This window comes from Delphinus delphis, chromosome 8, assembly GCF_949987515.2.
Source record: "Delphinus delphis chromosome 8, mDelDel1.2, whole genome shotgun sequence".
NCBI lineage: Eukaryota > Metazoa > Chordata > Mammalia > Artiodactyla > Delphinidae > Delphinus > Delphinus delphis.
The window spans coordinates 44,376,022-44,401,487 of NC_082690.1; the positions used below are offsets into that span (position 1 = coordinate 44,376,022).

General features: G+C 35.6%; 1 protein-coding gene across 3 annotated transcripts in view; it reads left to right on the forward strand.

Annotated features, from left to right (window-relative positions):
- The window catches only part of CHORDC1 (cysteine and histidine rich domain containing 1), a 42,686-nt gene continuing 17,220 nt past the window's right edge, over positions 1–25,466 (forward strand). The window contains exons 1-12 of one of the 3 annotated variants that reach the window (XR_009520366.1): positions 1–197; positions 3,599–3,648; positions 6,372–6,428; positions 8,973–9,130; positions 11,134–11,237; positions 12,379–12,437; positions 16,700–16,770; positions 17,990–18,095; positions 19,777–19,896; positions 20,657–20,719; positions 21,008–21,154; positions 24,088–24,145. Coding sequence is in view for 2 of the 3 variants with exons in the window: in XM_060018118.1 (XP_059874101.1) it covers positions 134–197; positions 3,599–3,648; positions 6,372–6,428; positions 8,973–9,130; positions 11,134–11,237; positions 12,379–12,437; positions 16,700–16,770; positions 17,990–18,095; positions 19,777–19,896; positions 20,657–20,719; positions 21,008–21,154 (999 nt within the window). In the remaining variant the exon portion in view is untranslated. Of the gene's footprint in view, positions 198–3,598; positions 3,649–6,371; positions 6,429–8,972; positions 9,131–11,133; positions 11,238–12,378; positions 12,438–16,699; positions 16,771–17,989; positions 18,096–19,776; positions 19,897–20,656; positions 20,720–21,007; positions 22,395–24,087; positions 24,146–25,466 lie in introns of those variants that run through there. The other 2 variants (XM_060018118.1, XM_060018117.1) reach the window with 2 other exon arrangements.

Consider the following 25,466-nt stretch of genomic DNA (forward strand, 5'->3'; position numbering starts at 1 on the left):
AGCGGAACTGGCCGTTTCCGGAAGCCGGCAGCCGCCCCAGTCTGCAGACGGGTGGTTGCGACAGGGGAGTTGTAAAGGCAGTGTTTGGCGGTTCTGGGCGTTTGACCCTGACCCGGAGCGGTGGGAAGAGAAAATGGCCCTGCTGTGCTACAACCGAGGCTGCGGCCAGCGCTTCGATCCCGAGACCAATTCCGATGGTAAGAAAAGCGCGCCGCCGGCCCTCCCTCCCTTCCACCTCCTCCCGTGGACGCCCTTGGGCCGGAGGGCATCCCGGGTCTCCGCGCAAGCCGGCACCGCTCTGCCCCCCGCCCCGGGCCTCCCCTCCCGCCTGACCGCCCAAGGGCGCGGGACCGCTCTGGGGGCGCCCAGGCAACGACGTCTGAACCCCTCCCGCTGCAGCTTCCGGACCCACGGACCCACGGCCCCTCGGGCGCACGTGTTTGCCTAAGTCGTCCGCTCACTCTCTAATTGGCCTGGAATTTAGAGCATGTTTATCCTCGCCCCCCCCCCCCCCACAGCGTCTCTTAAAGGAATCAAAAGTTAACCAGCTCTGGGCTCGCTTTGCGGTTGATTTGCTGGGTCCGTGTGTCAGAGGCAGACCGACATTGCCTGGAAGGCCTTATCCTAGCGTTAACCCGGGCGGGTTATCCTAGCGTTTAAGTTCGGCCTCTTTCTATTAGTATAGAAGTGTATTTGTCTGAAAGCCTGCTGTCGATTTATTCATTCGATCCACTCACTTGTTTTAACCTTACTCTTTAAAACGTTCTTGGTTAAGAAAATTATTTTGTATTTTTACGCTGTTAAGTTTTGATACATCCGCCCAAATGGGAGATACATTCCTCATCCTTTACTTTGTAGCCCTGTTTGTTGGGTATTTTTGCAGTGGTCTTTCCATTTAGTACCATGCGGTCTATAGGATACAGTGATTGAATGTCCTCTATGGCACCCAGGTGTAGAGTTAAGGATGTAAGGTGAAAGTTAGTGATTAGACTAGGTGAAGAATAGAACCTGACCAGTGGATTTGAATTTTGATAGGTGAATGGGATAAAGAAGTGAGTTGAATCCTTGAAAGTTGTAAGCATTGTAACACTTTCTCAATTCGACTAGCATTTATTGTATGTTTTCTATATGCCAGACATTGGTCTATCACTTTATTATGTTATTTCATTTAACCTTGACAGCAACTCTGTGAAGTGTGTAGTGTTATACGCATTTAATAGAGAAGCACAGTTCAGCATGGTAGCAACATGGTTCTTCATTGTGTACAAGATTAAAATAGATACTTAAAAAATCTTTTTCACCTCTTGAGATGTCTCAGTGTTTATCTTGGTGCACAGGTGAATTGGGGACATAATTTAAAATAAGATCTTTGGTAGGATTCTGAGGAAAAAGATAAGTTTAATCGTTTTTATGATATTAATATGAAGTTCAGGTAGAAAATTGTGAGACTTAAGTGGCTGAAAACATCGAGGAATGAGGGGTTTCAAAGCCCTTAACTGTTGGTAGCCTGCGTAAAAAGTAAATTGCTTTAGTGTCTGTACACATTTTACTTTAATATTGAAGGGAAGACTGATGCTTTGTTGAATGGGACAATGTGTTTATTTATAGGGTGTTATGTACCAGCCTAATTTTAAGGGGAGGTACAGCCAATTTTTTGGAAGTCAGCTTTGTGTGTGTGAAATGGTACAGTGCCCAGGAAAGAGATGGGGGAAGCCAGAAAAATCAGAGGAGTAGACAGTCTCAAGCATTGAGCGTCAACCGTATTAAATTCAGCAGAGTTCCATTAAGGTTGCTTAAAGTTTATCCGCTTTAGCAAAATTGGGGTTATATTAGAGACTTAGAATAAATACTCCAAGTAACTGGTTGATGGAAAATGGGGCTAGGGAGTAAGGACAAGAGCTAATAGAAAACTGTGGACTTGATTAGGAGAAAGTTTTATAGGATGGGAGAGGTTTGACCTTGTGTATTGACTAAAATAAGAAGACTCCTTTCTAAGATGATAGGACATTTTCATTTGAAACAAAAGTTAAATGAGTGTTTTAAAGAGACATGGTAACTTGCGTATGTTAAAAACAGCTATTCTGGAAGAAACACCTCTTCACAAACAATATTTTATTCAATCCACACGTGTGAGGAAACTGAAACAGCTGCAAGAGGCAGAGGCAGAATTTGAGCCAGTGTCGGACTCAGTGTTAAAAGCCCTTGGCTCTTAATCGCTACTGTGTTGTAGCTTCTTGCCCATAATATTACTTTGGGCAAAACTGGCAAACCTGATTTAAAAAGAAAAGAAACACTAAAGATGAAAATGTCCATCTGCTTGTTATTTAGCAGTGATTTTCAAATTTTGTTTATACTAGTTGTATGGTTAAGACCTGACTCACTCCTGCTGCCATTCTGCCAGAACTGTCCATTATTATGATCATGCCTCTTACTGTGTCAGACATGTGTTTTATGCCTCTGACTGTATGTAAATTTGATATTTGAAAATATTCTACCTGTTCTCTACTTTGATTCCCCTCTCAACTTCATATTCCTCTGCATATTCATTTTTACTTTGAATCTCCTTTTTCAGCCCTCAGCCCCACTACTACCCTTAATTAATAGCATCTTCCTAAACTGGGCTTACTTTCTGTACCATGAAAATACCTGACACTTTAATTGCTTCATTAGCTAGAATGGTCTCTAGGTAGTAACGAAGGAAAACATACTGACTTAATACAGTGATAGGGAGAAAAGTACCAGAAATTAATCATTTTGCGACACCAGGAATCAGAGGTTGTAGACAATTGAGAGCTAAACAGACGTGAAAGTCTGAGCAAAGTAGCCTTATAAGAAAATTGCACAGGTCTGGAGCTGACCTGCTTTTTCTGAGCTCATGGTGCTATCTAGCTAGGGAATGTGTGTCTATTATCTGTTGTTTTGTTTTTTTAAATGTAATTCTATATATTGCAGACTATAATAAGTCCATTTTCATAAGAGTTAAGTAAAACTTGGTGGTATAATGGGGAAGGGGTAGGGAAATAATAGACTAACAATCATTGACAAGCCTGAAAATAGATTGTAGAATTTAAACTTCTTTTTAATGAGGTTTATATCTAGGAATTGACACCTGTGTAGGAAAATTAAATTAGCAATTAGATATTGTATCAGTTTTTTAAAATTTGAACCTTTTCTTCCAAAATATCTTTTTAGGTAATCCCTTGGGCAACCTTTATGGATCGATGCACATAAGAACATTTAAATTTGATAGTATTTTTGTAAAAACCGAATATGATGGTCAAAATTTAGAACTTGAAGTTCGGGTACTAAAAAATTTTACAACGAAGATTAGAGGAATACAAAATATAATTTGTTATACTTGAACTATTTGTGTTTTTATTTATAGCTTTCTTACGCAAATGAAAATTTTAACCTTTACTATTTTAATACAATGTTATATTAAGCACTGTGTGTCATGCATCAAATTCGAGCATTACTGAATTTTTAAGGAAAAGAAGAGTATTACCTGCATATGGAAAAAGGATTATATGTTAACACTGAAGGAAATGATGATTTTTCTTCATTATAAAGTTTTTTTTTTTCTTTTGTTTTTGACCAGACGCTTGCACATACCACCCAGGCGTTCCAGTCTTTCATGATGCATTAAAGGTAGGAACTTGATACATTTCAGTCTTTTCACATTTGTATAGTAAACTCAGAGGTATAATACTAAATCTTGAATTTCTCATTTTTTTTTTCCTCAGCTTGTGACTCTCTGCTTTCTTAATGACCATTTTGGGGTGCTTTGAGCAAGTGCTCCACTAAAGGCAAAGAGGACAGTAGATGGTGATCTTAAGGGCTTTTCCAGTTATAAAATCGTTACTTTTATCCCAGTTCTCACTTTCAGTGCCCCTCATTTCTTCACTTTGAGGGGAAATGAAAGCAATTGTAGAAGCCATAACACTTCTTAATCTTTCAATATATCAGGCAGGTGCTGTTTAATAAGAGCAGCTCTGAATTTTAGGGAACATTATTATAAATACTAAACAGTGCCACTCTTGGGACAGACATGAAAGTTTAGAGTAATACTGTACAGAAAAGAGATGCCACCTGTTTTCCTTGATGTTCTGTAGATTTAGAGAAATAATAGAATATTGTTTGATCAGGTTTTTTTGTGTTGGGTTTATTGATCTTTTAAAATTGATGATAATGTGGTACATTTTCCCTTGTATATCTCAAAAGAAACTGTTGCAGTGTGGCTGCCATGGTTTTAGGTATTCTTAGGAACATAAACAGTCCTATGTGTTTATATATTATCGATGCCCTTAGAATTTCTAATTTTACCTTTCAGGGAGTAGTTGGACCTTACTGGTTTTTAACTGTTAGCTACATATAAACAATGGTACAAGCAGATAGCAAGTTTATGTTAATATGGTTAGTTCTGAGTGAGAAAAACAGAACAAACGTTCAGTAGGGCAAATTATGATCTGACTCTTCCTTACATCTTTTTAGCCTCTTTACAAGCTTTTATGGGGATGGAAACTGTGGCTCTGTGGGAATACTTATTTTTGCTGGGGGTGAGGGGATTTTATCTTTCCTAAATTGCCATTTATTCTGTGTTTGCTTTTCTTGTTTTACTTTGTTTTCCTGTGATGTTTTCCTCCTGTCTCCTAACCATGGGCATACTTCACTTCTCAGATTTGGCTTCCTGTTTTCTCTCATTCAGCTCATTCATTCTTGTCCTTAATTTATTCTTGTCACCTCTATGCCAGTGACTTATACAACATATTTTCATTTATCTGTGTCATTGGCAAGCACAGACGAGTTCTGAAGTGACCCCTTATTCCAAAAATAGCCTGCCTTTCAAGTTTGCTGCTGCTAGTAATGATATCACTAACTTTCTAGTCATTTAGTCCGTTGCTCCTCTTTTTACTACCCAACTGTTAATTACACTGATTAATTAAAGTTACTGATTTTACTTTGAAGTGTTTTTGTTTCCCTACTCCGATTCTACTCTTTATTATTGTCTCTATAAACATATGAAGACTTAGATTTTCCAAGCCTACTGAATTCCACAGCCCTGTAGATTTCAGGCAAAATACATAAATCAGTATGGTGTCTACTGTTGTCAGTTTTCTATTTAATCAAGTGAGAAGTTAAACATTGCATTAACAGAAAAAAAAAAACATTTTAATATTTAAATTAGAAAAGGCATATTCAGGGAAAAGAGCAGTCCTTAAGAAAAGACAGTTTGCAACCTTATGCTTACATACTTTAATTACCTTTTCACATTTTACTGAGGACTACCATAGATCTCAGATCGGCAGTTGGGAACAATCTATGTCATGTATGTATCCCAATATTCCCAGAATACCTAATTCTTCATATAGAATTGAGACAGTAAAACTTTTTTCATATAGAATAACTTTACTGGTGACAATATTATCTATATTAGTTAAACCTTATATTTAATTTTGTAATAATTAGTACTTTTTGATCTATATTTCAGTTCAGAGTAAAAGAAAATTAAATTTCAGAATAAAGGAAAATATGAATTGTAGAATATTTAACATTTTCCTTTTAAAAAACTTCAAGGGCATATTGTGAAAAAAGTCACTACCAAATTCTTCATGCATACATTGAGAAAAACAGTGAGGCCCAGGTGGATATGTGCAAAGCTGACTCTTAGTCCGAATTTGAGACATCCCAAGCTTTGAGACTGCTGCATTTTTATTTCCTTATTCTTTGTACTACATTGGAATTATAGGTGATAACTTAAAACCATTTATTGTTTAGCTGCTTGATACTTCGTTCAGAAATCTCATACGGCATTACAGTTTCTGTATTTGTATGCTTCTAGCTGAAAAGATCATTTAACCTTGAAAGATCTAACAGTGCTTAAGCTACTACATGAATTAATGTTTTTCTGAAAATAGAATGCTTATTGTTGAGGAACAACTATGCTGAGTTTGTTTAGAAACTGAATTATTATAACTATTATCTCTTGCTTAATGGATTTTTAAAGTAATGCACTTCACTTACTCCCTAGATCCTTTAAAATAGTTTTTAGAAATTATAGATTGCTTTTCTTCTAAAAATCAAGTACTATTCTTGAAAACGAGCAATTTCTGTTTCCATATTTCAAGGTGCTTCCTTTCATGATGGGTCACAGCACAAATCACTTTTAATATTGGTTAATTCACTTTTTAAGTCAAAAACTGATCATTTCACTTGATTAGGTGAATTATTTATAACACTTAAAAACTATAAAACTATGTTGTGTATACAGGTTACTTCGGGATTCAAGGAGATAAATCCAAATAGTGTTTTAGTGGGTTGTGGTTCTCATACAAATAGGGTTTTCATTTTTTTTTCCCTCTTATGTTTCTTAGGGTTGGTCTTGCTGTAAGAGAAGAACAACTGATTTTTCTGATTTTTTAAGCATTGCAGTAAGTATTAATGGGTTTCTTTTCCCCTAGATTATCTCCCAAAAAGTACATATTATGGGGAGCTCCAGAGTTGAGGAGTCTGATTTTGGACATCTATTGACTAGTCCCTGTTAACTCACAGATAGTACCTTTCTTTTACTCACCTCCCTTCTATGGCATTTAAAATAAGGAATTTATCTGTTTTTGAGATTAAAGTTTCAAGATATTAATTAACCACTTGTCAGTTTAGAGTTTTTTGTTTGCTTGTTTGTTTCTTTTTGCGGTACGCGGGCCTCTCACTGTTGTGGCCTCTCCCGTTGCGGAGCGCAGGCTCAGCGGCCACGGCTCACGGGCCCAGCTGCTCCACGCCACGTGGGATCCTCCCGGACCAGGGCACGAACCCACGTCCCGTGCATCGGCAGGCAGACTCCCAACCACTGTGCCACCAGGGAAGCCCTAGGTTTATTTTTGATAGCAACCTTTTTTTTTTTTTTATTTCTAGTGTACTTTGTTCCTTTATATACATCAAAATTACAGCCTAGAATTTTTTCTTACAGCTTATTATTTTTCCTCTAGCTTTTTATTTATTTTTATTGAAGTATAGTTGATTTACAATGTTGTGTTAGTTTCAGATGTACAGCAGTGACTCAGTTATATATATACCTATTCTTTTTCAGATTCTTTTCCATTATAGGTTATTACAAGATATTATAGTTCTCTGTGCTATACAGTAGGTTCTTGTTGTTTGATGTTAGTAGTCTTAAAAGACCATCAAAAAGAAGGAACGCAACAATCTAAAGCATTTTCAGTTAGGAACAGTAAATTTTTATCATATCTAAGATACCATAGAGATGCATTGTTATTTTGTGTACCCTTAAGAAAGAAATCTAAAGTTGTTAATTAAATGATGTACGATTTACCTTATGATTTCAGGGATGTTAAAATGTATGTATAACTCAATGGAATATAGAAAAGGTAGCTAGCATTTATTGAATGTTTACCACCTGCCAGATATGGGAAGTATTCTATTGTTTTATTTAATCCTCTCAAAAAAGATCTGAATGCCATTGCCTCCATTTTACTGATGAGGAAACTGACTTTAGAAAGCCATAATTCAAAAAGACACATGTACCCCAGTGTTCCTTGCAGCACTATGTACAATAGCCAGGACATGGAAGCAACCTAAATGTCCATCAACAGAGGAATGGATAAAGAAGATGTGGTACATATATACAATGGAATATTACTCAGCCATAAAAAGGAACAAAATTGGGTCATTTGTAGAGACATGGATAGACTTAGAGACTGTCATACAGAGTGAAGTAAGAAAAACAAATATCATATATTAATGCATATATGTGGAATCTCAAAAAATTGGTATAGATGATTTTATTTACAAAGCAGAAATAGACACACAAACATAGAGAACAAACGAATGGTTACCAAGGGGGAAAGAGGGGGGATGGGATGAATTGGGAGATTGGGATTGACATATATACACTATTGATACTATGTATAAAATAGATAACTAATGAGAACCTGTATATCACAGGGAACTCTATTCAGTGCTCTGTGGTGACCTAAATGAGAAGGAAATTCAAAAAAGAGGGATTATATGTCTATGTATAGCTGACTTACTTTGCTGTACAGTGTAAACTAATACAGTATTGTAAAGCAACTATACTCCAATTAAAAAATAAGTAATTAAAAATAATTTTAAAAATAATAAAGTCATAAAGTTTTTGGAGCCATGTATGTCTCTCTCTATATATGAACTCTTGGAATTTGAGATCTGTTGAAATCAACTACCCTTGTTGTTAATAGAAGTAAAACATTTAAACTTAATTTCTCTGTAAAATGTTTATGCCTTATTCTTTGTGATTTAGAAAGAAATAAAGTTTTAACTGGTGGTTTCAAAAAAAAAAAGATTAACTAACTTGCTCGAGGTTATATAGGTAGGTAGTAGGAGAACTGAGACTCAAATTGGGGCCCTTTTATATAAATAACTTTTAGAATTCTCTGTGTGAGATCTCCAGAATTTGTTTTCTGTAAACAAGTTTATGCTGCACCTTTATAGAATAAGTATAGTAGATATTTATTAAGTGTAATTTAAAGGCCTGGGTTTTTTTGTTGTTGTTGTTGTTTTTTGGCGGTATGCGGGCCTCTCACTGGCTGTAGCCTCTTCCGTTGCGGAGCACAGGCTCCGGACGCGCAGGCCCAGTAGCCATGGCTCACGGACCCAGCTGCTCCGCGGCATGTGGGATCTTCCCAGACCGGGGCACGAACCCATGTCCCCTGCATCGGCAGGCGGACTCTCAACCACTGCGCCACCAGGGAAGCCCTAAAGGCCTGTTTTTAATGCATTATTCGCATGTAAGAACTCATTTACAAATATATTAAGTTTAGAGTTCTATTTTTAGTTTCTTAAAATAAGTCAGTGTGTTAAAAGTGGAGAAAACATGCCCTTGAATTTATTAATAAAGAATTGAACAATAGTATTTCTGTCATGGCATGTGAAGTAGATGATAGGCTAACTCTCAGTGAATGAATACCTCTCACCAACAGGGCTGTACGAAAGGAAGGCATAATAGTGAGAAGCCACCCGAGCCAGTCAAACCTGAAGTCAAGACTACTGAGAAGAAAGAACTATCTGAATTGAAACCCAAATTTCAGGAGCATATCATTCAAGCCCCTAAACCAATAGAAGCAATAAAAAGGCCAAGGTATACTTTATACAGTTGTATACTTTTGTCGCACTTGAATAATAGCATTTGTTCCTGGTATTTCCTCTTCTGATTTTGCGTAATATCATTTGCAGCTACTGTGTAGTTCACCCACTTTTGAACCATTTGGTTTTCTCTTAGATAATGCCTTTCATTTCTATTCCCTTGAGGGCATATACACAGTAGAACTGCAGTACAGATTTGTTCACTGTGTACTCAGTTATGCTAAGGGCGGGGGAGCCATACATCTTTCTTGTGCCTTGGTGTGTATCTTTTTCACGGTGGCATAGTGGAGTTCTGTAAAAGAATCGGCCTTGTCAGGGAATCAGTTTGAGTTGAAAAAGAACTTAGAGGCTTTCCTTTCCAATCTACCACTGTTTCTTAAATAATTTCTAGAACATTCTTGATAGAAAAATATTTAATTTCCTTTCAAATAATTCTATTGAAGAAGAACTTACTTCTATTTTAAAGCAATTCATTTTAATGTTACTAACTCAGTATTTAACTTTTCCTTGTATTGAGTCAAATTCTGTTTCTTTCATTTGTCCATATTTTGCCACTTAGAACAAGCCTAGTCACTCATCTTTTAACAGTTTGCCTAAAAACTGTTAGTCTCATTACTGATCAATTTTTAATGTATTCAATTTACATGGCATATTTGTTAAAGTACTTTTAAAATAGCTTTTGGTCATTTTGCAGTAGAATTACACAGGTACTTCATACTCACCTCCTGATCCACTAGAGACTATTTTACAATCCCACACATGCATGTTGGGTACACCAGGTCGTCTTCATATTGCACTTGAGTATTGAATTGTTTTAGAACCAAAATACAGGACTTAAAAAAACAGATGGTTTTTGGCCTCGAACATGGCCTTTGTTGATATTTTTATTCACACTGTGGACTCATGATTTTCCCAGCTTCTGCTTTATTGATCTTATGTAAATAAATTTATAGCATCTTGAATTATACCCGACCAAGATAAGAACCCAAAGAGACTTTCTCATGTTTATTTTGTCTTTTAAACCAAACTACTTAGGATGATTTTATTCTATATCCAGCTTACTCATACCATGAGAAATTTTATCAAATGCCTTACAGGCTGATTTGCCAATGGGAAAAAAAATGTCAGAAAAAGCCAAGAATTTTGGCATGGCTCATTATTAAATATTATAGTGGAGTCTACTATAATTGACAGGATGAGTTAATTTTTTTTAAAATTATGGGCTACTAATTTCACTTAAGAGAAAGTGAGAGAAATTAAATATTTTATCGTAAATTCATTAGATAGTATTGTAGAGACAGAGGATATAGGTTTTTGTGTACTTTGTTAGTGCCTCCTATATCAGTAGGTTTTTCATTAAGGATGTAGAATGAATAACCTAGGATTTTCAGTTTTATTGTTACATTTATTAATATTCTTAATACATATTGAGTGCCTTAACCAGATTGTACATATAACACTAAACCATTGTGAAATGTTAGGGGACATTGTTGTTACTGTTTTTTTAACCCTACTAAAACTGCCTTGTGACATAACCGTATCTGAATTTATAGATGCATATACTAGTGTCCACATAAAGTGAACTATCTCTACCAGTAGGGATATGGATTCACTTAGTACCTGTTTATTGCCTATTACATGCTCAGTGTTTTGCTTAGGCATGGAATGTAAAGGTACTTCGCAGTCCCTTCCTTGGAGTTGCTCATCTTAACAAATTTGTATTCTTACTCTTTACTTCCTTCCCATTAGCCCTACTGATTAATAATTTAATGTGTTGACAATAGCATGATTATTTGATATTTAATATCAGAACTTTTTCTGCTAAGACTTAGAAATGTAGCTGTATTAATAGCAGTTATTGTGTAAAATACTTTTTAAAGAGAAAACCTTGATTGACAAGGCATTTGGCGTATCGTAAGTAGAGCCTTAAGTATATTTTTAGTACAAAGAAATATTTTGGTACATCAGTAATGGTAATAAAGTTTCCAAATTCTCCAGCCCGGATGAACCAATGACAAATTTGGAATTAAAAATATCTGCCTCCCTAAAACAAGCACTTGATAAACTTAAACTATCATCGGGGAATGAAGAAAATAAGAAAGGTAAGATTTTGTTTTGTATTTTGTAATTTTTTCTGTTCAATTAACCAATTATCTAAAAGAGATAGGAGCAGTGTAGTTTACTGTATGTAAATGCGAAAAAGTAGTACATTGTAGCATATTTGTAGAGACGTGGATGGACCTAGAGACTGTCATACAGAGTGAAGTAAGTCAGAAAGAGAAAAACAAATATCGTATATTAACGCGTATATTTGGAATCTAGAAAAATGGTGCAGATGAACCTATTTGCAGAGTGGGAATAGAGATGCAGACGTAGGGAATGGACGTGTAGACTCAGACGGAGATGGGGGATGAATTGGGAGATTGAGATTGACATATGTCCACTGCCATGTGTAAAACAGATAGCTAGTGGGAACCTGCTGTATAGCGTAGGGAGCTCAGCTTGGTGCTCTGTGATGACCTAGATAGATAGGATTGAGGGGGGTGGGAGGGAGGTCCAAGAGGGAGGGGATATATGTATACATACAGCTGGTTCTCTTCATTGTACAACGGAAACTAACACAATATTGTAAAGCAATTATACCCCAATTAAAAAAAAAAAAGGAGTACGTTGTAGTAAAGAACTTATTTTTGATTTTTGTTTACTGAATGCTGGTAAAACCACAAAATGAATATGTGGATTATTCCATTTTGTCTTTAATAAAAATGAGAACCTGTTAATTAAAAATTTTTTCTTCTATTACTCATTACTTTTCAACAGTGAGTTAAAATTTTTTGATAGTTGTAAATGTTTCATTGTGCGTGATATAAAATATATTCAGTATTCTCTGACCTACACCTGGTATCTGGGGAAAAAACCCTTTCATGATTTCTCTTTTACGTAAGGTTAAGTTATTGGATATAGTCTTGCATTGTAGAATAGAAATGTGTCATGTCATATATCAGTTTGGGGATATAGGCAAGACTTACTCACGGTAGTTGGTTTCTTATTAGCTTTTAAGTGTATTACATGAAAGGTCACACAGAAAACTTAGTTATCCAAAATCATTTTAAAAATCAGGTTTTTTTGTATTTAGATTATTTTATTAAATACTTGTGTTATGGAATAGTTTACTTTTTAAGAATAGCACTACAGTCAACTTCTATTTTAATGTTTCTATTTTGGTTTTTTTCTTTGTTGTAGAAGAAGACAGTGATGAAATTAAGATTGGAACCTCATGTAAAAATGGAGGGTGTTCAAAGGTATATACTGTAAAATTTGTTTGTGTCATGGAAGTAAATTTTTACTTTTGAGAAAAGAGAGTAATTGACTTAATTAGACAAACATTTGGGTGTCTTTTATGTGTTGGGCACTATTCCATGGAGCAGGGCTATTAACATGGATAAGAGACTGTCTCTAAGGAGCACCGTGTCTAATAGATCATGGGAATAAATAGTTCTAATTCAGTCAGCATTTACTGAACACTTATTATGTGCCAGACATTGTTTTAGGGGCTGGGAATATAGTATTAAATAAAGCAAAATCTCTGTTCTTATGGAGCTGATATTCTAATTTTGGGGGAAGGATAACAAGTTTTTAAATGCTGTGAATTTAGGTAGACTTGAAGAAAATTAAGCAGACAAGGAGATAGAGTAAAAGTATTTAAGTGCACTAGTCAGGGAAGTCCTTTCTGATATGGTGACACTAAATCAGAATTCTGAAGAATGTAGCAGATGAGTTATGTAAACCGTGGAGTAGATGTGGGAGTAGTATGTGTAGAGGCATTAGAACTTGGCTACTCGAGAAATCATGAGAAAGGTCAGTGGGGGCTTGATAAGCGTGCGGAAGTAGGGAGTATGAGAGGCAGGCAAGATTATGCAGGTCCGTCCTTATAAGCTACAGTGAGGGGTTTGGGCTTTATTCTAAGTGTAATAGGAAGCCATTGTCTGTTTAAGGAGGGGCTTTGAAAAAGATGTCTTTGGCTGATAAGTGGCAAATTTAATGGGGCAGGAGTGGAATCGGGAAGGAAAACCAGCTAGGGTGCTACTCTGGAGACCAGGCATTAGGATATGTTTTTGAGAAGTGGTTAAATGTAGGATGTATTCAGACATCTCAGTGAGGCTTCTTTCTGCCTACTCAATATAATATTACACACCCTCCAACATTCCATACTCTCCTTTTTTCTCCACAGCACTTACCACCTTATTACACACTACTTGTTTTACATATTTATTTTGCTTATGCTCTATCCCATCTAACTTTCCCTTCCCTTCCCCTTTTGAACTAAGGTTTAAAAGGAAAGAATGTTATTTGTTTTCTCTTTGCTGTGTCTTGAGTGCTTAGAACAATGCCTGGCACATGACAAACACGTGTGGAATGGATGATATTTGGAAGTATTAGCAGGACTTGCTAATAAACTGGAAGTGAAGCATCTAGGTCAGCGGTTCCCAACCTTTTTGGCACCCGGGACTGGTTTCGTGGAAGACAGTTTTTCCACGGACCGGAGTGGAGGCAGGGGGGATGGTTCAAGCAGTAACATGAGAGATGGGGAGCGGCACATGAAGCTCCGCTCACTTCCTGCTGTGCGGCCCGGTTCCTAACAGGCCACAGGCTGCTACCAGTCCGAGTCCTGGGGATTGGGGACCCCTGATCTAGGTGATTTGTGCACCATTAACTGAGAAGGAGAAAATGGAGTTAGGGTTGGGGGCAGGTTTGCAATCTTCCTTCATGTTAAATTTGACGTCACCTTGCTCATTTAGAGATGGAAATATGAATGCATTCACATGTGTATAAGGTAGAAGTAGTAGATAAAAGAGAATGATTAATTCTTGGGGTGAGGGAGATATCGTGCAAGTGGTAGGGTAATGGAGGAAGATCAGAGCAAAGGTATCCTAGATGAACTTTGAGAAGTGAATGGCAGTTCTATAAATGGACAAAAAGGGAAAGGATATCCCAAGCAGAGGTGATAGCAGTAATATACAGAAAACAAAAAATAGTCAATAACAATGGTACAAAATTTGCTGATGTAAAGTTGAGATTAAAAGAGATAAGTAGGGTCTAGATCCTGAAAGGCTTTTATACTGCTCAAAACCTTACTTTAGGTCATGCTGGCCATTGAAGAAATTTTTTTTTAAGTTTTTTCATTGAAATATAACATTAAATATATATAAATATGTTAATTCTATATAAGCATAAGGGATTTTCACAAAGCAGAGCCTTCCTTATGCTTCCTCTCATTCATTATTTCCTCTCCCAAAGGTAACCACTTTTTTCTATCAACATAGATTAGTTTTGCCTACTTCTGAACTTACTGTAAATAGAATCATGGAACAGGTACTCGTGTCTGTCCTCCTTTGCTTAATAAAATATTGGTTATCTTGGTTTCATGTAGCTGTAATTTGTTCATTTTCATTGCTTTAAAACATGCCATTGTTTGAATGTACCAATCAATTTATCCTTTCTACTGTCCTATAAAGTTTTTTGATTAATGTTACTGTGAACATTTTTGTGCATGACTTTTAGGATACATGTACACATTTCTTTTAAGTATATGACTAGAAATGGTGTTGCTGATTCAGAGTGTGTGTATGTGTGTGTGTATGTGTGTGTGTGTGTGTGTGTATGTATGTTTAGCTTTAACATACTCGCACATAGTTTTACAAAGTGGTTGTATTTACGCTCTTACCAGCAATATATTAGGCTGGTTCCTTTTGTTCTACACCTTGGTAACACTTTGTAATATCAGTCTTTTATATTTTAGCCATTCTGGTGGATGTGGAATGTTCCCATGGTGGTTTTTTTGTTTTTTGTTTTTGCGGTACGCGGGCCTCTCACTGTTGCGGCCTCTTCCGTTGCGGAGCACAGGCTCTGGACGCGCAGGCCCAGCGGCCATGGCTCATGGACCCAGCCGCTCCGCGGCATGTGGGATCTTCCCAGACCGGGGCATGAACCCGTGTCCCCTGCATTGGCAGGCGGACTCTCAACCACTGCGCCACCAGGGAAGCCACCCACTGTGGTTTTAGTTTGCACTTTCCTGATAATGATGTTGACTGCCTTTTTGTATGTTTATGGCCATTTGGATATCCTGTTTTGTGACATGTCCAAAATCTTTTTTATCTGTTTTTCTATTAAATTGACATTTTCTTAATGATTTTAGGAATTCTTTATATGTTTTAGCTACAAGTCCTTTGTCCGAGAGGCTATATACCTTTTCACTGTCTTAATGGCTTTAATGGCTTTTGATAAACAGAGTCTCTTCAATTTTAATGAAATTCAACTTGTTCATCTTTTCCTTTATGATTAGGGCTTTCTGTATCCTATTTAAGATATCTGTTTATTTTAGGGCCATGAGTATTTTCTCATATATAGAGGCACATTTAAATGTGCAAACGACCTGGAACTGATTATTGTATATGGTGTGAGGTAGATTTAATTAAAGAACTTTAAACAAGAGAGTGATACGTGTTTTAATTAGGTAGTAGAGTCCAGAAATTGAAGGCAGAGAAATTAATTAGAATCTTTTAGCATAGTTTCATTGCCTAAAATCTGCTAGTGATCATGAGGAAGTTTAGCAAATTAAACTGATAGATATTTTTAAGTCAGATTGACAGGATTTTGTGATAGACTACATGTGGGTAGAGGGTAAAGAGAAACTGAAGAGAACTTACAGAATTTTTGCTTTGAGAGACTGAGTGGATATGGTGCCATCAAATAAGATGGGAAGAAGAGTAGGAGGTTTGGGGGGCAGTAGTGGTGTAAGTTCAGAATCTAACATACTGAGTTTTGTGTGCCTATGGAATATCTTCAGGAGGTACACACACCCCGTAATTTGAATTTACAAAAAGTAAATGTACAGAATTCTATTTTCTCTAACTGTAGGGTGGTTGCTGTAAATACCAAAATAGACAGAAAATATACTATTGGCTGCATCTATGTTTTATTAACATAACTTTTTGTGAATTCATCTGTAGAGCCTTCATCTACAGCAGCAATGGGGCCCGGATCTTCCAGACAAACCCTGGATATATATATAGGTCTGCAGCTCATTTTACGCTTCGTAGGAAAAAGAAATCATCATCTGGGACTTCCAGAATTGCTTATTAGATTTTCCATTTTAATTCATAATGTTCACACAGAGTTTACTATGCACATAAATCATCCTATAACTGTATTTCTGATGAGAGTACTAATCTCTTGGTTTCAATATTGTTCTGTAAATTTATAGAACATACCTGAATGTGTTTGGGTGTGTCCTCATATGCAAAAGTCTGAAAGTATCTGAATACATCCTTTTGCCTACTTTTATATTTGCCTTTTTCACAGGGAACTGAAACTTAAGCATATCCAAAAAGGAATCATTTTTCATTCCTTATTGGAATGGCCTGAGGTGAATTTATGAATGTTCTAGGTAATTGTTATCTCTTGGGCATTTTCATAGTTCATAGAGGTCACCAGTACTTGCAAATACATGTGAAATGTAACACTGAGATGTGAAACTAATTTTTTGTCTCTTTTTCTCTTTTAGACATATCAGGGTCCACAGAGTCTAGAAGAAGTCTGTGTATATCATTCTGGAGTACCTATTTTCCATGAAGGGTAACTTATACCAGGCTAATTAAAACTTTATGGTAGATGTTAGAAATGTTAATATGCCTTCAAACATTAAATGCCATGCAGCAATATTAGGTATTTTACTTACATTGTCATATAATTTTTACAATAACCTAGAAATGTGGGTTTTGTCTTCTTTTTACACATGGGAAAACTGAAACAAAATTATAGTGAAGTGGCCGTTGTGATTCAAACCTCATGTTTTTTCTGTATTCCCTTCTATTACAGTGTGATACTTTCTGTTTGAGCTGAACAGGTGTTTTTTGGTTTTTTTTTTTTTCTTTGAAGGACTGTGCTGTGCATTGTAGGACATTTGGAATTTTGGGCCCTGGGACACTAAGACATCAACACTGTGGCATCTGAGAAAACCCATACTTTCCCACAGCTCTCAGTTGAGAGCCTCTCAGTATATTATGCTGTAGTTTATAGAAACGCAGTACTGTATTAAAATCTTCCACTCTGTTTCCATATTCTTCAGGACTCAAACCCAAAGTTTTACTGTAATTTTTGTCTTCCAGTGTTAGATTTTTCTCAAGTAAATAATAGTGGATTTCACCTACTTTGGGCTTGACCATCATAGGTTGTGTAAACAGTTATTTTTAGGTTGTTTGCACGTTCTCACTTTGCTGGTTTATTAAAATACGAACGTATTCTATCTTTGGTCGTACCACTTCATGGTAGCTTCATGAGGAAACTGGAGTGTAAACTATCAGTGAAAAGCTGATTTTGGATTTTGTGATGGTTTTAAGCATCTTCACTCAGGAACTCCAAAACTGCTATACTAAATGGCATTCTGGTTTTAACTTTAGTCTTCTGGTAGTTTTTTAAGGTTTTTTGGGGGGGGAAGGGCGGGGGGTGTTGTTTTGTTTTGTTGTTTTTTGTTTTTAACTTTTGTGTAGTTGCTTTATAATATTGTGCCAGTTTCTACTGTACAGCAAAGTGAATCAGCCGTACGTATACATATATCCTCTCTTTTTTGGATTTCCTTCCTGTTTAGGTCACCACAGAGCATTGAGTAGAGTTCCCTGTGCTATACAGTAGGTTCTCATAGTCTTCTGGCAGATTTAAATTGTTTAGTAATTTAGACACTTGTAAGATACTAAAGTTACACACTTATTTTTTTTGGTTAAGTCACTTATCACTTAACACTTCTGAACTTGATTGTGAGATTTTATTGCTGAAGTTTTTCTATAATAATTTACAGGATGAAATATTGGAGCTGTTGTAGAAGAAAAACTTCTGATTTTAATACATTCTTAGCCCAAGAGGGCTGTACAACAGGGAAACACACGTGGACTAAAAAGGATGCTGTAAGTAGCATTTTAAAAATAGCTTATTGGAGTGTATTTATCTGAGTCATTTTGAAGAGATTTGAGATCATTCTGTCTTTAGATTTAAAAAAACAAGTTTTTCTCTCCGTCACACAGTAAAGTTTGATGAGCCTAAAAACTGAAGTTAATCTGAGTCAAGCTCTCTCAAAGCACTGCTCTTTGATCAAAATAGCCATTATGTATGTTGATGCAAATATGTAGGTTTTTGTGAAATAGTTAAGCTAGCCTAAACTGAAGCATGTTTTTCTGTAATTCCATACCTTGTTCCCAGTTTTTGTTTTTTAAAAATCACTTTTCTGGTCATTTGATGTTATTAATCATTTAGACTTCTGATTCTCTTTTGGCCACTTAACATCATTCAACCATATACAGATGTACAAATACTCTTAGTGGCCGAAGAGAAGGATTGCACACTTGTTTTATTGGGATTGTTTTGAAAGCCTCTGCTTGCTACCAGGAAATTTATCAAAAGAGAAGAGAAAGCATCAGTACCTACTTCCCTAACAGTATTTTAAAAAGACTTGTGTCTGTGTAAATAATCCCCCAAAATCCCATTAAATTGTAAGAAGGCAAGCAATTATTTGCTAAATAAACGTTTGTTGGCTATTATTAATGTATCTTAAATTAGTTTTATGTGCTGTATTGGCACTAATAACCTCAAGACAATGAACCTTTTCAGTATGTGTGTCTTTATGTTCAAATTACTTTAGGAATTCATTTAGCCTACATTTGCATATTTTATAGTTTCTGCTTTTTAATAACACATGGGTTTAGGTATTATAAATGTATCCATTAAGTTATAATAATTTATCTGCCACAAAACTTCTAGGAATGTTTTATTAGTAAAAAGTGAAATCTCCCTGTATTTTCTCCAAGGTTCAAAAGTTTGAAAGTTTTGGTTTGAAAAAATAAAATGTTTTATGCACAAAAGTTTTCATAGTATGATCCTTGATGAAACACATTTTTTGTTATTTTTTAATGCATGTAGTTATCGAGTATTGAGTGTCTAAGCCAGGTGGCTAAGGGCAAAAAAATGTAAGTCATATAAGTAACTTAAATTCAGTTAGTGTAATTGTACGAATATATAAATACTACTTTTTAAAACAGTAGTGTCTCGCAGTTTCCTGCATTAAATTACCCTCAGTTATAGAACAAATCATAATTTGTCTTTCAGATAGTTATTGTTATAGCAGTGTATCACTCATAGGTAATAATATTTTCATAATAGTAATCAAAAGATTACTTCCACAAATTCTCACCCTTTTTTGCATGTTATTATGAGAGGAAAGTATTCAATAACAACAACAGATAGTTATAACTAATCAATTATATTTCCCAAATTTCAGTTTGTAGAAAATAAATGGAAAGTTCTTATGCATGACGTTAAGATGTTGTCTGGTTTATCCTGCTAAGCAAATGTGTTTTTCACTTCAGTCTTCAAAAGTGTGTTCTCAAATCATAAAACTATAAGATTGTTTGTATTTTATTTTATTGGTTTAACTTCTTGATGGGAGCTTTAGAAGTTGTTTGTGCTTAAAAGCATTAAGGGCTCAGTTTTGTGTGGTATTTTTGTTCTCAATTTAGATGGGTCAAATTACTCTTTTTAAGAGGTTAATTATGTGGCACTTTGTAAATTCATAAAGTTTCTCTTACATTACAGGGGAAAAAGGTTGTTCCATGTAGACATGACTGGCATCAGACTGGGGGTGAAGTCACCATTTCAGTATATGCTAAAAATTCACTTCCGGAACTTAGTCAAGTAGTAGCAAATAGTACATTGGTAAGTACGCTAAATATCTTTCTTTTTTTGTTTTGTTTTGTTTTGTTTTTTTTTGCGGTACACGGGCCTCTCACTGCTGTGGCCTCTCCCGCTGCGGAGCACAGGCTCCGGACGCGCAGGCTCAGTGGCCATGGCTCATGGGCCCAGCTGCTCCGCAGCATGTGGGATCTTCCCGGACCGGGGCACGAACCCGTGTCCCCTGCGTTGGCAGGCGGACTCTCAACCACTGCGCCACCAGGGAAGCCCCACTAAATATCTTTGAGTAAAAATTATACATTATTATTAATGTTAATGTGTTATAAAATATTGATCTTGTTTGAGCTGTTTTTAAGATCTTTTAATTTTCCCCATTTGAAAATTAGTTTGAAATTACTTTCACAGAAACCACTTTAAGTGAAGGTTTCTGCATAGTAGTTATTTCTGAAGCATGGAGATACTGTAGTAGCTTAGAATATCAAATAATAATGGAACTTAATTCTCAATATGAAACTCCAAGTTAATTTTTCTTGGTTTTTTCAAATTAAAAAAGTATAGTATTGGTAATTAATGGTTTTTTCAAATAAAAAAAGTACAGTATTGGTTTTTTAATGGTTTAAAAATGGTTAATGGTTTTTCCAAATTAAAAAAAGTACAATATTGGTAATTCCTTAAAATAGCTTAAATGATTTTTTATCAGTATCTTCTTATTTTTATAATCAGTGTTTTATATCATAAGTCTTTACTTTGGTTTTGATCAGTTAATCAACTTTTTCTTTTTCAGTTAAATGTGCACATTGTATTTGAAGGAGAGAAGGAATTTCATCAAAATGTGAAATTATGGGGTGTAAGTATTATGAATCCAGCAGAATTTTTTCTTAATACTTAAAATACCATTGTATAATAAAAGACAGTACTTTAGTAAGCATTCATGCAAAGTGTATATATAACTTACCATTATTTCTTACCAAAAAGTTTAAACTAGGGATAGAAATGGCCTTAGAAGCTTGGAATTTTGACTCTTAGCAATAGGCATAGGCATAGACATGAAATCTTGTTTATCGTTTCAACCTACTTGCCTCTAAAACTAATAAAAGCACCCAGGTGTACTGTAATTCTCTTTGATATGTTGCAGGTGATTGATGTAAAGCGAAGTTATGTAACTATGACTGCAACGAAGATTGAAATTACCATGAGAAAAGCTGAACCTATGCAATGGGCAAGCCTTGAACTGCCTGCAGCCAAAAACCAGGAAAAACAAAAAGAAGATACAACAGAATGAGTTGAGAAGGAAAAGAAAGTTATTGACTATTTCAGAATCCTTAATATGTGGTGAAGTGGTGGCTTGCTGCTGTACTCTTGTTTTCTTGTTGTTGTTGTTGTTGTTGATAATGAATCTGGCATTTCAGGGTCTACAGTAGGTCCAAGCCAAAGTCAGTTTATCTTTTTGTGCCTCCCATATTCCTTTTGAGTTACCTAAGACTGATTATTCATTTCTCCTCACTAATAGAACTGTAGTTGTGTCTTATACTTGAAGCAGCTAGAAAATAGCTCACAACAGTTACAGCATTTCGTAGTATATTATGTTAATCAGAGAAATGTAAAGAAGCATTTGTTTTTACATTTCTTTCTTTTATCCTGTAATTAGTAAAGCAAGATGGAATGTCAAATTTTTAATTAGTTTATTCATGAGTTTGTGTTCCTATGATACTTGAAAATCTTTAAGAAAGAGATGAAGCTCTGCATTGCTTTTTCCACTCATCAATTATGTTTTGTGGGGGGATTAACTTGAGGTAGTGTAGTAAGTAGTAACGGGGAATATATGTATTGATTAACAAATTTCAATTCATTTACAACTAATTGGATTAAAAATTGCATCAGTACCTATATAACTGGCTAAGCAGTATGATTTAAGAGTATAGGAAACATTATAAATAAGAGTATAAAGGTATCAATTTGGTTAAAATTAACCATTTTATGAGACTAAGCAATAATGTTAAACATCTTTTTCCTGACTATTTATAAGGTCTTTGTATGGTGTTATGACTGAATTGTACCTAATTTATAGCCTACACCCTCTTAGAATCTTTTATTAGTTACAAAGATCTGGCCTCCCTGATGGAAAAGTGTTTGTAAAGTTGTTGACTAAAAGGCTTATGGAAATACATCAGGATATCAGAAAAGTAAATATTTAAGCTTTGCTTTATGACAGTTATTACATGTTAAATAAACAAAATAGCTTATTCTTTTGGAGGTTTTTTTTTTTAAGGCTTTCATGAACAGCTTGACAATTCTAGGTGATACAATATGATTATATATTGTATTTGATTAAATATAGGTATCACAGAATTAGACTGTTTATGCTAATTGAAGTCATTAAAGGATAGTTACTTTTTGAGGCAGTGCAGAGCTCACAAAGAAAACTGATATTAAGACGTGTTATGAAAGCCGAAACTCTGGCAGAACTTAATACGTTTGGGTGTGAATTATGTTTATATAGATTAAAATGATTATTTTCTTAAGCTCCTTGAGTGTTTTTCTTTTCTTGGTATTAATGGACTTCTTATACAGAAAAGTTTGCATAAGTGCAATTTTAGTTAGTAGCATATCTCAGTCTACTACCCTTAACAGGTAATTATTAGATGTAGTTATATAATTCTTAAACGGTTTAGCTGCGTTATGTATAAAGACAGAAAAATTGGCTGCCAGCTTTTCATGACACTAAAATACCATGGCAAGAAATTCTTGCAGTGAAGATTGGACTCAAATAGAGTATATGTTTCTAGTACTTGGGGTTGTATTTAAATTTTTTAAAGTTATCTTTCATAATTTTGGAACGTGTGTTCATTTGGAGACATGAAACCTTGTATATTGTTAGGGGAAAGGATTGATAATTGATAATTGATTCGATTTGAGGTAATGATTAGTAGACCCTTTTTTTGTGTGTGGGGGGGTACGCGGGCCTCTCACTGCTGTGGCCTCTCCCGTTGCAGAGCACAGGCTCCGGACGCGCAGGCTCAGTGACCATGGCTCATGGGCCTAGCCGCTCCGTGGCATGTGGGATCTTCCCGGTCGGGCGCACGGACCCGTGTCCCTTGCATCGGCAGGTGGACTCTCAACCACTGTGCCACCAGGGAAGCCCTAGGTAGACCCGTTTTCGATGATTCCTTCTTGAGGTTTTTTCCCCTGAGCAGTATCTTTATATGTTATGTGCCCGTGAACTATTTAAAGCAAGCGTATTATTCACCTAAGAGTTAGTTACAAAGCACTGACCTTTTTATATATATGTGTGTGTGTATATATATATATCATCTCTCAGAAAAATGCTTATTAACTTTATTAAGTTGTTTCTCTAGAAATGCTTCATCTTTCTTAGCATTCATAGTAATTACTATAGCAAAGCAGTCAACTAATCTGACAGGTGACTCAACATGGGAAACATAAAATACCATTTTTCTTGCCTGGCACGTTTACTAGTATAAAGGAGAAAAGTGCTAAGAATTTGAACTTTTATTATTTTTTAGCCTCTTATTTTTGAGATAATTTTAGATTTACAGAAGAGTTGCAAAAAAAGTAAAATTTTTTATATACTTACATTAATCTTCCCTATACGTTAAAATCTTACATACCAGTAGAACATTTACAAAACTAAGAATTAGCCTTGGTACAATGCTGTTAACTAAAGCTGAACATTAATTTTGACCATTTGTTTTTAGTAGAACACGATTTAAAGAGTAGTTCTTGAGACCTATCCTAATATTTTGGTAGTAATTAAAGCCAGTAATTATGAGCCATTAAAAATATAAATTGAGGGCTTCCCTGGTGGCACAGTGGTTGAGAGTCCACCTGCCGATGCAGGGGACATGGGTTCGTGCCCCGGTCCGGGAAGATCCCACATGCCGCGGAGCGGCTGGGCTCAGCCATGGCCGCTGAGCCTGCGCGTCCGGAGCCTGTGTTCTGCAGCGGGAGAGGCCACAACAATGAGAGGCCCGCGTACCACAAAAAAAAAAATATATATATATATATATATATATATATATATATATAAAAATTGAAATCAACCTATCATAGACATCTATAGGTCAATGTTGTAACTTCTTGCTGTAACCATATACTGGCAAAGTACTGCAATGATCTATTTTATTAAAATTTATATTTTATGCCAGAGATTTTAATTCTTATTAAGTGAAACTTGTTGTGTTTGGTTTTCTTTAGACAGCTCAACCAACTAAGGGTGAAGAGAACCTTAAAGAGTTCTTGGAAATATTTTAAGGTGACTTTTGGCTATTGCTTTACCACCCCTTGCTTTAAAAAAAAAAAAAAAATCAGTCATTGCCCAGCCCAAAAATGCATGTCATACATATACCCATATTAAGTAAATTCACTTAAAAGCTTAAAAGTGGGAATTGCCTGGTGGTCTAATGGTTAGGGTTCCATGCTTCCACTGCAAGGGTTTGGGGTTGGGGGGTCGGGGGGAGGGGAGGGAAGCTTAGAAGCTCACTTATGAGGTCTGTAACCTTTTATTATTTTTTTAATGGTCGGGTACTTTTATCTATTAGAATGTTAATGGGCTTTTGGTTTGTTTCATTGCAGATTATTTTGACCTGGCATACATATTTGATATTTATTTTTGCCTATGTTATAATTCTGTAGCCTCAATTCGGGAATGCAAGCTAAGTCCAGCTTGTTTTTAAGTTTTGTTAATAGGTGTTTTCTTTCATTTCTTTTGTTTGTTGGGTAGGTGGGAAGTTGGTTTTTTACCTGATTGCTTCCTTACTTCCCGAGTACAACTTAAACTTACCTGGAGTTGTTGCATGCCTTGCTTATTTTATTTACGTGTAGATAGATACCTGCTGCTTTAAACATTTGGCGTTATCTCTAAAATACTGGATTTGCAAAGGTTTTCTTGTGGTTTTTTTTTTTGTATAGTTGTTTGATTTTAAGTTTTTTATATAATTCTTAGTTGTGAAGAATTCCTTGAAAAACAGTTTTTCTAAAGAGCATGTTTTTATTAAATGCTAATTAATGCCTTTTCTTAGTTTTCCAATTGAGTAGGCCACGTTTAATGTCTACTGAAGTGAAATAAAACTTCCAGCCTTAAACATTTTTATGTTGCTTAAAGATTATGTGTCAAAATAATTTCATTTGTTAATCTTTTTTGACTAAGCAGATACAGTGTTCAAGTGATTCAGTTCTTAAATTATCTTTTTTAAGACTGCTAATAGAAGTAAGATTACTGATTAAGCCTGGGAGAGGGTAGTCTCCCTGAACCTGTAGTACTTTCCCCTCCTCCAAAAATGAGACTAGCTGAGTATATTAATGTTTTTGAAAACACTATGATCCTTTTCTTCATATTGCTCATTTCAGTTTATAGTTCCATATTTATTATTTATATGATTAATTTGTTAATGTTCGTATACTCTTATAGACCACATACAACCTTGACTGTGTTTTGGCCAGCAATTTTGTCCCCATTTTCTAGTACAGTACTTGATAAGTTGGTTGGCTCATGTAAATATAAAGACGTAGCACTTGTTATGGGCCTGTCACTGTTCTAAGGAGTTTTATGAATATGAACTTAATCCTCATGACAA